The sequence below is a fragment of the Tetrao urogallus genome, assembly GCF_951394365.1.
Source record: "Tetrao urogallus genome assembly, chromosome: 11".
Taxonomy (NCBI): Eukaryota; Metazoa; Chordata; class Aves; order Galliformes; family Phasianidae; genus Tetrao; species Tetrao urogallus.
This window is the reverse complement of record NC_136824.1, coordinates 9,272,888-9,286,987: the sequence shown is the minus strand read 5'-3', so window position 1 is coordinate 9,286,987 and position 14,100 is coordinate 9,272,888. Positions and strand designations below refer to the sequence as shown.

Here is a 14,100-nt window from a genome sequence, read left to right as displayed (position 1 = left end):
GGGATTAGATATTTTGATTCCTCTCCAAACTCTAAGACTTCATTTAAAGCTTAAAATATAAGGACTTTGGCAATTCCTCCCACACAGAATTTGGAACACTAATTTCTAAGTCAATGGAGAGACATTCCTGTAAAGGGATCTAAACAACGGGCACACAGGGTTACTGCTTTGAAAGCACACAACTCAGAGCAGACTCTGCAGAGGGAAAAGAGGTGACCGTGAGCACAGGAAGGCCCTTGCCCCAGGCACCGCAAGCTGGAGGCAGCAGTGCTCTGCAAACCCAGCCTGCTCTCTGCAGGCCAAGCCAGGTGAAACTGGTGGGAGCGCTGGGCTGAGTACTGCAAATTAAGTCCTCCAGAGCTAAAGCATCTCCCACTGTATGCAGTTCTGGAGGTCATGATGCTCAGAACTATCTGTGCCTTGGAAATTACTTTGAGAAGAGCAACACCAAGGGGGCTGTGAGGAAACTTTGAAGACATTATTTGTCCTTTGAACCTCTCCAAAGACAGAGCAGAGTTTAACATTATGCAGAAAGCCCATTCTCCTGCTCTGAAGCACAGAAGGAGGTGAAAGAAGCATGGAGAGAGCTCATAGAGGAAGCACAGGTCCATGCAGACCTATGGAGCTGTGCAGGAGGTTGGCCTCCTCATCCCCAGGCCACTTTAGGAAAGTAGCAGCGAGACCCTGGCTCCACGGTTGTAGTGCTCCCCTGTGACAAGGAAAGAGGTGGAAGCTTTTGACTGAATTGCCTTAGATCCGGGTGTAGCAAAGTTCTCAGCCAAGCCAGTTTCCATTTGTCTTGAAAAAGACCACAAAACAAATCAGAATGTTGCTATGCATTTGGGTTTTTTTTTATTATTTATTTATATGATCCCTGAAATAAAAGCTCGTGAGACAACTTCTGTAAGCAACAACAAAAAAAAAAAAAAAAAAAAACAGGCTCTCTCCTGTAGTGGAGTACATATAAGTGACAGACAGCTGTCATCCACACAAGATAAAATCATCAGGAAGAGAGCTCTCATTCACCTTTGTGTGAATTTGAGGCAGCTAAATCTCCTTTATTGTCTCATGAAAGAACAAGTTTCTCCCTCTTCCAGCTGGAGGAGTGGAGATTACTGTGACAATCACTGGATTACATGCATACACACACAGTGTCCAAAGAGGCATTATCTCTTCCCATACACCCCAGGGCCAGTTGCTGCTTTACCTGCAGCACCTGGGGTTGATCCACCTACACAGAAGCTTCCTGGCAGGTGTGGCAGCATTTTGGCTTTCTAGCTGCCAGCATCTTGGGGTACATGGAGGTGGAAGAGTTGGAGGCTTACCTCTCTCCTGGACACGTGCAGGTACAGCCTGGTTAGACATAGGATGATGCCAGCAGGGGAACACCAGGGTAGGAAGATGTAAATCCTGGAGGTGTCACAAATAATAGGTCACTGGAGACAGCTTTGCACTGGTGTCTGAGCTGCCTCCCAGAACTGGGCTTCTGCTGCATCCCTGGGCATCACTGACACAGCCAGTAAATTGCTGTTACACCCTACGTGTCCTGCAAGCAGTGCAGCCCCAGGCTCTGGCCACTGAGATGTGCTCCACTCAGAGTGTCTCTCCCCTTTACTGAAATGCTCTCATTGACAGTTTCCAATATCACAAAACAGATCACATGCTCCCACTTAAGCTACTGCAGGAAGACATTTTAGATGTGCGCAACAGATTCATAGTGGGAAGCCTGAATACAAAAGCCCAATAACACTGGGAATGAAACAAAGGCAACAAGCGAGTGTTGCTGCTGCAAATTGTAGGACAACTCACCAAAGCACAGAACCTGAGTCAGTCCCTGCAATGCAATTAATATGAAGTAGAGACAGCGAGCATCTCTGTTGAAGCACTGTGTCTGCAGAAGGGAGAGCCTTGCTTACTGCTCCCAGCACTGGCTCCACTACCGTTCTTCCTCCAAAGCAAGAACAAGCAGTGATAAATACTGAAAATAAGATGCTCAGACCTCCACATGATAAAATTCATGTTTCCTTCCCAGGTTTTTCAAGATTGAAGCTTCATATTTTTTTCCTCAAAACACAGTGTTCCCTTTGTATTGAGAATCTACTGCAAAGGATTAAGCAGAGGCAAACAAGAAGTAATTACACAGGGCACTTGAACACACCACTTCACAGTCTACAGAAGGAAGGATCTTCAGCACAGCTAGGAGTAGCTCCAGGAAAAAAATATATATTGTACAAGCTGGCTATGTAGTCCTGAATGTATTCCAGAGAGGTCTCTGCTGCCTTGCTGCATCAATGTACTAAACTGGGCTGGTAAGAACGCAGTGGCAGGGTTTCTCTTATTGTTACAAAGCAAATGCCAGTGGGGAGCAGTACCTTGCAGCTCCAGAGGGCTCATTCTGTGCCCCCACGTGTAGGCAGAGGAATGCAACTCCTACAGAAAATTTGAAGTTTCTAAATCCTGTAGGCTGCAGTGAGAATTCCAGACGGAAATAAGGCAGTTTGTCACTTCAGCAATCCCTACAATCTCACATTTTAATAAACCCCGTTGGATAAATAAGATCAGGATGGCATGTGGGGGGGAGGATGAGCTGCCACAGAAGGGAACCAGCTCTGCACAACAACCAGCAGCCAGTTCTGCTCACACCTCCACTGCCAGGCCCTCCTTCCCCTGTGTCAAATCTGCTCCCTCTTCCCCATAATAAAGCCACAGTTGTTTTGCAGCTAACGCTCCCAGCCTTGCCAGCCTTCAAACATGAAGCCCACAAATTCTACAACACCTACACAGCAGAGCCTACTGCTCCCATATGAGTCATTAAGCAGGCTGTCCCGCTTAGTGATGTCATCCAGCAACACTGATTTTTTAAAACAAATCCGAAAATGCCTACGGCATCAATTATTTAAAATATTTTCTTCATTTGAATCGTGACCCCAGTGGCAAAATTATCATTATGAAGCATTTCCAAGCAATGCAAGAGGGCCCCATTGCCTTTAATGGTCACTGCATCGACGGGGAGCGAGCAGCCAACTCCTCATGCCACGCAGGAGGTAAGCTCTGAACATCTGAGCCAGCAGTGCTGGGCAGATTTCTCTCCTACGAACAGGCAGAGAGCAGCTAGGATGTGTCATCAAAAATATAATCAAAGATCAACTGCAACATCCCATCTCATCTCGTACATTTTGCAGGAGCAGCTATTACACAAGCCCTCCTCACCATCCGCAACCCGTGCGGAGTGATGTGTGGTTGCGGTGCAGCAGTAACCTTCCTTGATGTTAATGGCCTATTCCCTGCCTAATTGCTCTTGCCATTAAAAGTGCTCCTTTATAGCTCAAGCTTAAATGCTTCCTGCCTTTGTTTGAAGGCAGTGCCCTTGCCTTGCCACATTCTGAGATTTAATAACAGGATTGTCAGCTATTTACAGTGCAGAGCTGAATTATTGGGAGAAACTTTGCTGAAATATGTTCCCCTAAGCACATTTACATCCTAAAGAGCCACCACCAGAGCACAACATCAATAAGCCACATGCTGTACTTGCAGCACACAAGGTGCACAGAGGTGATGGACGGCGTTCAAGGTGAAAGCAGGAACGGAGCTGACCGTGGGACACCCTGCAGGCCTCCCCACTCAGCAACTGCCCTATCAAAAAGTCAACAGGAAAACAAATGGCTGACACAAAATGCTTATGCTTCCTTAAATATATTTTCATGGGTGAGGCTATTTATTGTAGGCACTGCATTAATGCAACCAAATGAGTGAATAAAGAGCAATGCAGAAAATCAAGCTGCGAAACCAGGCTGGTGCCCATGTTTCGGGTTCCCAGCAAGCTGACTGCTCCTCTCTGTCCCTTCCAGCCATACAGGAAACCCACTCAGACACTTCGTCACATCCCAAACCAGTTAAAACTACTTTCTGTTAAAGGAGCTGAACATCAAATAACTCTTCTTAACAATTCAAATGATGCTTTTGTTACCAGGAGACCTACTACCCTTCTCTTTTCAGATAGAAGAGGGACATCCCAACTTCAGGGAGGATATTTTATTTATGAGCCTGTCCTCAAGCGGCAATCAAATTAAGTGATTAATTAGGCTAGCAGCTGAAAGAAACTTGGCTGCGATCACTTTCTCAGCATTAAAGTTTTCTTTTTGCTTGCTGTCTTCAGCACCTCCTGCATGAGTAACTTGGGCTTTGAGTGTGCCAGGGCACTCCTGTCAGTTGTGGATTTGTGCTGGTGTATTCTGCTGACATTCTCTCTAGCAGACTTTAGGGTCTCCTGAACAGGCTCCTAAACCCCCAAGTCTCTCTCTCATGTCATTCATTCATTCACCCCGTCTTCCCGTTCCTCTTCTCCTAGCCTGCTCCACAATTTCTTCCATTCTCTTATTGTCCTGTGGGTTTATTCACACTGGGAATTTTTGCACTAATTTGGCTGCGCACATTTATCTGCAGCGTTACAAACCTCTGACATTGCTGTGTAAGAAGGGACAAGAGCTCCCAGCCAGCAGCAGGTGTGAGGGAATGCCCCAACATTGGGACAACCTAGTTTGCTGGCTCACCCCACGACACAGCAGTGCCGAGCACACACACGTCCTTACGGCAGCCACATGTCTCTGCCCCCACCTCCCTGAGCTCCGTGCCTCTCTACCCTGATTAAAGTTGTATTAGACATGTGAAAGGAGCTACAAAGAACAGGTTTTATACATTCTGCTGAGGTCAACTGAGTTCTCCCATCCATTTCAGTGAATTCAAGATGCTGCTGCAGAACTTGAAGCTCTCTGGACCTGACTTTTCTACCGGATTGTGTGCAGACACCTCTGTCTGCACACAGACACTGAATTCTTCAAAATGGAACAGCAGCTATTCGTCCCCACTTTGCAGAAATAGGAATAGCTACATAAGGAAGCAAGGCAATGAAAAACCAGGCATCACCCAGCCAGCTGCCTCAAGAATCACAAGAAGAGCTGTGGCGTCTGTCAGATCTCAGCCTCTTGAGCTCCAACACGACCACCAGTTGGAAGCTGAGCAGTAGAACTCCTCCTCCCAGCCCCAGCTGAAGGACACCAGCCCCACAGCAGCTGGTGGCACGAGGCTCTGCTGATCCCAGCAGGCACTGGATGGAGGCCCCAGAGAACATCCCCTGCACCAGGATGCTACTACCCATCACAGAGCTTCTTCAGCATCTTATCACCATGGTATCTGAAGTACTGTGGGTACTGGGAAAGGCCAGCTTGGACAGCATCCAAAATTAATATCCTCCCGTAACACTATTTTCATCACGTCTTTTTTGTATCCTTCACCTTTTTCTTCCCTTCTCCCTTTAGTCTTTACCTCCCAAATCGTTGCAGCCATCCATCTGATGGACACCACTACCAGCAGAAGGGAAAGTGCTCTTAAATGTCGCTGCATAATAAAAGCACTGCTCTCAGAAACACCGCCCCCCAAGTGCCCCTTCTCATAATAAACACCGCAGGAAGGGCACAGATCTGCTCAGGACCCAGGCTCTGTGCAATGAGATTGCTCCATGCAGTGCCTGACCCAGGCTTGGGACCTCATCTTCTCCATCTCCCTGCAGAGAAGGCAGGGACACCCACTGGGTGCCCATGGCAGCAGCACGGAGGAGCACCTCACACCAGCCAGCAGAAACGTCTGCTAATTCATCATTAACCTATAAAGCACACACACACAGCCACACTCACATTGCTCTCACATTGGTAGGCAGCTTTCTGCAGTCATCTCTAACACTCAGAGGCCTGATTTTCACTTGATACAGTTTTATAAAAACAGATTTGAAACTTGAATTTATTGCCAGAGGATATTTAAATTAGTTGAATTTTAATCCAACAGATAATATAAATACCAGCTTCAGCAGCAGTGATTTCCACATCTAATCCAAACTTGTAACGTGCCTCATAACAAGAAGTATTTTGTAACTGACAGATAAGGAAATGCAAAGATACTAAAGAAATGAAAACAGTAAAAGAGCGTAAGCACAAAGGATGCAGCGTGCCCATACCTCCATAAATCACCTTGTAAGTGAAGCAGCTTCATAACTGGAAAGTTAAACTTATACTGCTCGGATTGAGGATAACTACATCAGACCATGGCTGTTAGACCAGTGGGCAGAGCCCATGGACACTGGAGCCCCAGAGTAGCTGCCCATCTTCTGGGCTTCAGTTGCACTTGGCTTGCAGCACCAACACACAATTCAAGAGATTTGCAGACAAAAGCCTCTACAACTGGAAATTTGGTACAGTGTGTTATTTTTAAGCTTAGTCCCTTGCATTATTGAGCTGGCGACAGCTGTCAGACAAGTTGGGTACAAGAAAGCTGTGACTTACAAGAAGGTTTTTCCCTACAAAGTAAACAAGTGCATAGTGAGACCTCAAACAACAGTTTGGCCCAGAGATATGGTTTGCATGGACACAACAGGCACTGTACCAGACTGGTTTTGCTCATACACTTTTTGTTTCAACATCCCTTGGCTTCCAGCCTTCATTGGTTTTGAGCACGTGAATGACTTTTGTAAAACTTGACACTACCTTGCTGCCTACTAAGCTGAACTAAAACAACAGTTTAAATAGCTCAGCTCACAGCTAATAAGCAATTTAAATAGCTTTGCTGAGCTCGAGTGGCTCTATCGGGTTTCATAGCACCATCCATCACTGCCAAATCCATAGGAAGCACTTAAATGAATCATTAGCAACAGTCACCCCCAAAGGAAGAAAACAGAAATAGAAAATAAATAATAACAACATATTTTCAGTGCTGGGAGTCAAGTTATTGCCACAATTCCCATGGGAATCTGCCCCACGTGTGACACCAAATTGAGCCCAGGAAGCAAATCCTGTGGAATCGCTGGGACAAAATCTGCTCTTCCAAATCAGGGTGAGCTTTGCACTGCCCCACACAGCACAGTATGGGGCTGGGTGAGCACAGAGGAGCCCATTCCACAGAAGACAAGGCTGTGACACACACAGGCAGAGATGGAGATGGCTCCTGGCCAGGTGTACCAAGCTCTCCTACCAAGACTTGAAGTTCTCTGTGCCAGAAAGGTGAATGGCAAGGTAATGACGTGAGACACCTCCAACACATCCATGCAAAAACCACTCGGCACAGAGCGTACCGGTGTGCGCAGCCCATGCTGCAGCCCTGGGAATGAATGGTGTCAGGAGCATGAGCTCCCTATCAGACCAACAGGAACCAAGTGAAGCCACACACATTGAATCAGGTACCAAACCGGACTGGAGAGTGCAGCCCAACCTGCACCCAGGGCACCGCAGGGCCCTTCTTGGGGCAGCTCAGCACCAAGCAGGGCTGGGAGCACTGCCTTCATCCCCTGGCTGCACTTCCCAGCTGAGCTCACCCAGCAGCACAGAGAGCAGATAAAAACAGCACAGCAGACACCTGCCCTTAGAGACACCCAGGTGCAGGGGCACAGGTGGGCTTCCCTCAGCCAGGTGTTGCAGCCCAGCCTGAATTCAGCAGGGCTGCACTGCTCCAGCAGCAAGCACACTGTGATGCTGCTTTCTGGGACCCCAAGGGTATTTTATTTAATTCTAGTGGAACTTTACACACTGAAGAAGCAGATGAGCCCCTTGTCATCCTGCAATGAAACATCAGGAGACATCCACTTGGATCTTATTTCTCCCCTCTGCCTCTGGGTTTGTATTCAGTGCTGCCGAGTATCAAATTCAGGCATACGCATGGCATTTTAATTCATTATTTATCCATATTGTCTCAAATTATAGCACTCTGATGGCAATACACCAATCCGGAGGGCGAGCTTGCACAACTGGAAGCGGCACAAGGATGCCCAGAGCCTGGGGAGCAGCACCCAGCCACGGGGAGTGGGGGAGAAAAAGGTGTACGAGAGCCTAATGGCACCAAACTAAAGCAAACTGAGCATGGAAGCTTGGAATCCCCCAAAACGGTTTTGGTCCTGAGGTTCTCCAAGCATTAGGCTGAAGCCTAAGGAACCACGTTCACCTCCGCTCCGATGTTCAGCTCACACACCGCTCGAACGCCAGCACTCGGCTTTTGTCCTCGCGTTAAAGTTAGAGGATAGGAGAAAGGCACGAATGCTTTGGGGGAAACTCAAGATGAATTCTGCGAGAGATCACCACATGCGAGCAGAGATTGGAAATAAAAGGACGGAGGACATCTGCACGGATTCCCGAACGCCCGACACAGTTCGGGCAAGTTTCGGCCACGTCTCCCGCAGCCAGAGCAGGGCACGGGCAGCTGCCGGCGGCACGGCGCAGCCCGGGGCTGAGCGCTGCCCAACGGACCCCCGCCCGCTCCCCGCCGCGCACCCCCGGCCCGGTGGGTCCGCACCGCCGGCCCCGCACGCCGAGGGTTTTGCTCCAGCTCGCTCCGCTGGCGCGGCTCGGCTGGCAGCTCCCGCCGCGGGTAAATAATTAATTGCGCTACAAAACGGCGGCACCGGGAGCGACCGCAGGGCACTCCGGCACCTGCGGCGGGGCCGGGCCGGGGCTCGGCGGACTCACCCCATGTCTCGGCACCTCTCGGAGGCGGCGGCCCCCCCGGGCGGCTCCCCGCGTTCGGCGGCCAGCGGCGGCCGGGTTCCCACTTCGCACATGCGGCCGCTCGGCTCCCGGCTGCGGCTGCCCGGCTGCCCGGCGAAGCGTCCTGCTCCTCCTCCCGCTGCCGCCTCCCTTCCCCCTTACATAACCTCCCTCCCGGGCGGCGGCGGCACCGAGCAGCCTCCCGCGGCACCCGCCGCCCCGCCAGGCGGCAGCGCGGGGGCGGTGGGGCGGAGCGGGGCGGAGCGGCGGGCGCGCCCCCGGGGTCCCTCCGCTCCCCGCCCCCGGCTCGGGCAGGAGCCGCGCTGCCGGGTGGGGGTGTCCGGCAGAGGTGGAAAGCCCGGAGGGATGGGGCGGCCCGTATCTCCGGCTCCTGCCGCGCGCCTCGGGGCTGCCGGGGCCAAAACTTCGGGGGAAGTTGTGTGGGTGGCTGCCGAGCGGCCCCGCGCACCGGGACCGCTGCTCCGTCACCGCGAGACTGAGAACGGCGTGGGGCCGTGAGCCGACCGGATCCGGCTGCGATCCGAGAGCGCGGAGAGCCCTCCGGCCCCGACCCAAGGATGTCCCGTGAAACGCAAGGCGGAGATTTCCTGGCTCAGAAGGGAACCGGCTCTGCCCGCGTCTTTTCGCGCTTCTGTTTTCCCAGGGAAACGACCAAATCCCGGCATTCTGCCATGGGTCCCAAGGAGCTCTGGAACCAAAGGGCAGTTTCAGCCCCTGGCAGGCCGAACCACCCCGGCCCCGCCAGCACTGTACCCGCCAGCCCCGGGCACAGCCTGCAGCAGAGGGACGAGCGGCAGCTTTGAGCCCTCGCAGCAGCCCTGCAAAGCAGTACCACACACGGTGGCCACGCGTTACTTCCCTCTAGGTTCCGTGAAAATAAAGAGGGATGTTTCCTTACTGCTGAAGGCAAAATCGCCCTAAGGTGGAAGAGCCGCGTTGCGCTGCCGTGGCAGTGCTGCTGCCCTCCCAGTCCCAGGACGAGGATCCATACAAAGCCGTGGCCCTGCTGTCCTGCTGCAGAGCGGGCACGGTTGTTCCCTGGGAGAAGGAACCCAGTCCACAGAGAGGATTTTAGCTTCTCCCACACAAAGCTATAATTAATACCTTGCCAGCAAGATGATTATTTTTGTCTTTTCTTATTATCTCTTGTCAATTCATCCGTTCCTTCACAGAAAGTTTTGAAGTTGTTGGAAAGGCTTTATGGCTGCTTGCTTAACCCCTTCTGCAGTGACACCAGCGCAGACCATCACCCTAACAGACAGCTTTTTCTGGATGTCTGGAGAGCCAAAATGGAATTGCAATCCCACATACTAAAAAAATAAAACAAACAAACAAAAACACAAAAACAAACAAAAAACACAACCACATTTCTTCAGAAATTCCTTCCATTGCTCCATAAGGATGAGATATTCTCCTTTATGAAGTGTGGCACACTGTGGTCTCCTGGCCAGTGCCAAACAGGATGAAGTTCTGTCCCTAGCTGAAGTCAGTAGCAAAGCCCCAGGGTGGGGAAAGGCTGAGGATTGTGCAAACCACTTGTTGCCATCAGCACTGCATGAAGCCAACGCCCTATGGACGACTTTATCTTAACTCCTCTGCTGCTACAAGGAGTCCTAAGTTATGCATCATTCCCATTGATTTGCACTGTTTGGTATAATATAGTTTGCCATTTCCTTGAGGTATTCTGAGATCTCTGCAAATGAGAACTATAAATATGCTTTTAAAATGAATCAGTTCTTAAGCTTCCGTCTGTGACAGGATCTGTCACTTCTGACCCAGCTCCAACAGAGGATGGTGGTGATTCCCTCCTCCTTTGGTATTCACATGTGTGAATATTACAGGGCTGTGGTATGGGGAGACCCAAAGTACAGAGGGCGCAGATCCCCTGCACAGCTCACGCTGAGCACCAAGCGCAGCCCCATTCTGCAAGTGGATGTAAGTCCTTCAGACGAGACGTTCCTCCTCTTCCCATGGGCCTCCTAAAGGCACCATGTCTGTCTGCAGGATGCAGAGGGAACAGCCCCTTCAGAAAGCCACTCCATGTGCATACAGTGCAGCCTGTGGAGCACACAGCTCACCACTCTCTTCCTCTCTTTCAGCATTTCTGTGCTCTCCTTCAGTCTCACTCTCACTGCTGTCATCTTTTGCCACCCTCCTTTATTTCATATATCACTGTATTTCAGAGCAGCAGCCGTTTTGAACGATTATACTCCAAGGCAGTCTCCTTATTTCCCATGGCAGACAGTATTAAATAAAATACTCAACACTGTGATTCTTCCTCCCCCCCCCTTTATTTCCAACGAGACCAATGAAATCTATATATTTTTTTTTTTACCATAACAGAGCCATGCCATTTTCCTTTCTTTTTTTCCTTCTTCCCCTTTGACAAATAACCAGCTTGAAACGTTATCTAGAAGTTTAACCAAAAAAAGCTGCCAGGAATTCTTGATTTTTACATTTCAAGTAGAGAATCAGCTTTGAAAATCCCCTGACAGCTGGAAAATTAATGTAATTATAATATCACTGGATATAAAATTTCAAAGACAAGCAACTGTGAAGGGAAAGCATTTTAAGCCAGACTGCTGAAAATGCTCAAATTTATGATTTTTGTTGTTAAACTCCACTTTATCGAATATCTAATAAACAATTTGGACAAATAATCTATCTGGTTTAAAAAGAATCCAACCCAATGCTTTTGTCCTTTCAGTTGCAATGAACGTGAAACCTTCAACCAGTCCCACGGCAGGGCAGAAAAGCCCCACAGCTGACACCCATCTGATTCCTAAGGCAAAAGCTGCTTTCCTTTCCACTCTCCAAAACGAACCAAAATGATCCCAGAGCAGTCAGTGAGGACTCTCTTCTGTGTCTTTAAAAGTGACAAGGAAGAGGCCACCTTTAAAACCATTTTGTCAATCATCTATAAAAGAATAGGCTGAACATTCTCTTATTATTCTTTGCAATTGATTCTTACATGTATAAGAAGTTGGTGCCAGGAAGCTTGTACCTAAGTGTAGTAATAGAGAGAGTACAAGTGGATTCTATCTAACTTTCAAAAGGTTGTCCTGTAAAACACGCAAATATCAGCCCCTCGCAGTAACACACAACGCTCCCAGCTGATATGTTGGATCCTGAATTGCTCCCCAGCACTTCCCAAATGTGTTCAGTTTTTCCCTCCCAACATGCAGCTCTTTGCACTTCAAAGGTTGCGTTAGAAGTTATTTGTTTTTTTCCCTTGATGTTTATTTTGGTTATTTTCTTTTCAAAACCAGAAGAGAAGGAAAAAAAAAACAATTTCATTTGAAAGCAGAGATGAGGACTTTGGTTTCCTTTCAGACCAACGTAATGAAAGTCCACTTATTTGTAATTTATAAAATGGAAGTGAGAGAAATCAGGAACCAAATATACAGATGGGGTAAATTCATTTTCCTCTTAAACTAATTCAGATCCAGAGTTTTGGTCCTGGAAGGCCAAAAGTCTGTGCGAGAGATAAGAGAAGGAAAAACCTGCATGTATTGCCTGTTAGAAACAGGACCTTCCCGATCAGCTTGGCTGATTGATGATGGTGATGGCTAAGGCTGCCAGTAGAGAAGCAGACAATGCAGAAAGGAAAATATATTCATATTTTTGGTGAAATAAGCTTATTTTTCAAATATGCAGACTTGCGGGACCATTCATCTCAGCAAGTCATTTTGCTCACATGTAAATTTCCTTGTAGCTCAGGAGTTTTTAATTCTCAGGCCCTTTTTCACCATCTGTAACTCAATCTCTGTTTTTTAAAGAAATTGCAGACATCTGTTTAAATACCCATCTCTTCCATCACATGGAATTTTAGATTAAAAAATCCAAGCTCAAAAATAATACCATGGTTAGATTCCATTTCCAAGCAACCAGGGGCTGGCATTTTAAAGCTGCCTTTTTAATTAGCCCATTCCACCGCCTTGGCTGCGCTGGGCTCTGCGGAGCACAGAGTTGTGCCTGGTGATTGGGGTGAGAAGGGGGACAAGAGGCCGGGGGATGTGCTGATCCATGTGGTTTCCCACTGCCTGTCCTTCCCTCTGCCCTTCACCCAGAAGGATCCACCGTCTTCTCTGTCTCAGAAAACCACTGTTCCTGTCTCCTGTTCTGTGTCAGAAAGGACAGAGGAAGAGAGGCTGGGGCTGGACCAGACCTTTCAGAGCATTTTAATTCTCCAAAACCATTGGAGAAGCCTTAGCTGCTTGCAGGAGTTCATACTTAGTTTGGTCTGAAATACCTCACTCTTTGTATTTCTTTAGAACTCATTCATTAAATGGTTTTGCCCCTTAGCTATCTCCTTGCTTGTCTTACCAAGAAAGCTAGACTTTTCCACGGGTACACTGCGTATCTGATCCATTTCCACAAAAGCCCCATGCCTTGATAAAGGCTGATACATTTCCTGGTGGGCAGGAATAGCCAGATCTCTCTCCTGTATGAGTTACCCAAAGGGCTGAGCAGCACAAAGGCCATGTGGAATGAAGCCACGTGGGCTTTCAATCTTATTTACAAAAACTGATGGTTGAGGACTATTGGTGTGAACCCCCACCTCTCCCAGAAGCTCATTAGGACACACACAGTACTTCCACATAAGATTCCCCTCTTCCAGCTGCGGAAACCATCTCGACTTCAGGGAAGCCAAACCTGGTTCAGAGAGATGAAAGACATGAGATATTTGGGCACACAGCTCCCGCAAACAAAGACACCAGGCACGTTTTGATGAGGAAATGCCATTTAAAATAGTCCATTAGGTGGTAACCTGGGCTGTATGTACCCCCTGGATAACAGCAGCTCAAGGGAGATTCTGCATTCCTGTTCCCAACAGCATAATTTTGTTCCGCAACAATACCTGGATAAATACACAAACTCTACCAATTAGTTAAGCAAACACAATAATATTTTTTCAGCTTCATGTTTGGCTTCTCACAAAATATTTACTGTCAACATGCTTAGACCCAATGTTTTGTAATGCTAGTTAACAGAAGCTGAAAAAGTGCTCACTGTAATACACAGATTCCACTTTTCTGGAGAAATTTCACAGTGTTGGAGGCTGTGTAAAATCCCAATTTTGGGAAAATTAGCAAAATTTTTGTTCAAAAAAAAAAATATATATATATATATATATAAAGTATTTTAGCGAGATATTCACAGCTGGAGCACTTGAGGAAGTACTGCTCTAGATCCAGAGCACTTATCCACGTTTTGAAGAAAGGATGAGGAGCAGCAGCAATGCCTATCAATATCATGCAAAGATTTTCCGCCGTAGTTCTGTTTGGGTTCTGGAGCCAAGGCGATGACAGCAGGCACACAGTTGTGGAATTCAGCCTCACTCCACAGGGCTGGTGGAAGGTGGATCAGAACAGCTCCAGAAAAGCTTGGAGCTGGGCACTTCAGATGTGGTGTTCTAAATTCATCCATAGCCAGTGGAGAAGTGTTAATACACACACATCAAAACTGTTTCTGCATACATGAGAAAATGAAATCTAGTCAACACTGTGAGGTCTGGATGACACACATCCACTATTTTTCATTTACTGTTCATTTGCAG

General features: G+C 48.2%; 1 protein-coding gene across 1 annotated transcript in view; it reads right to left on the bottom strand.

Moving 5' to 3' along the window:
- Positions 1-8,593, bottom strand: part of HOMER2 (homer scaffold protein 2) — a gene marked incomplete at both ends in the record, with an annotated part of 48,146 nt that extends 39,553 nt beyond the window's left edge. Inside the window, one exon of the mRNA XM_079541125.1 lies at positions 8,502-8,593. Within this exon, the coding sequence (XP_079397251.1) occupies positions 8,502-8,593 (92 nt within the window). The remainder of the gene's footprint in view (positions 1-8,501) is intronic.
- Between the last annotated feature and the right edge of the window lie 5,507 nt (positions 8,594-14,100).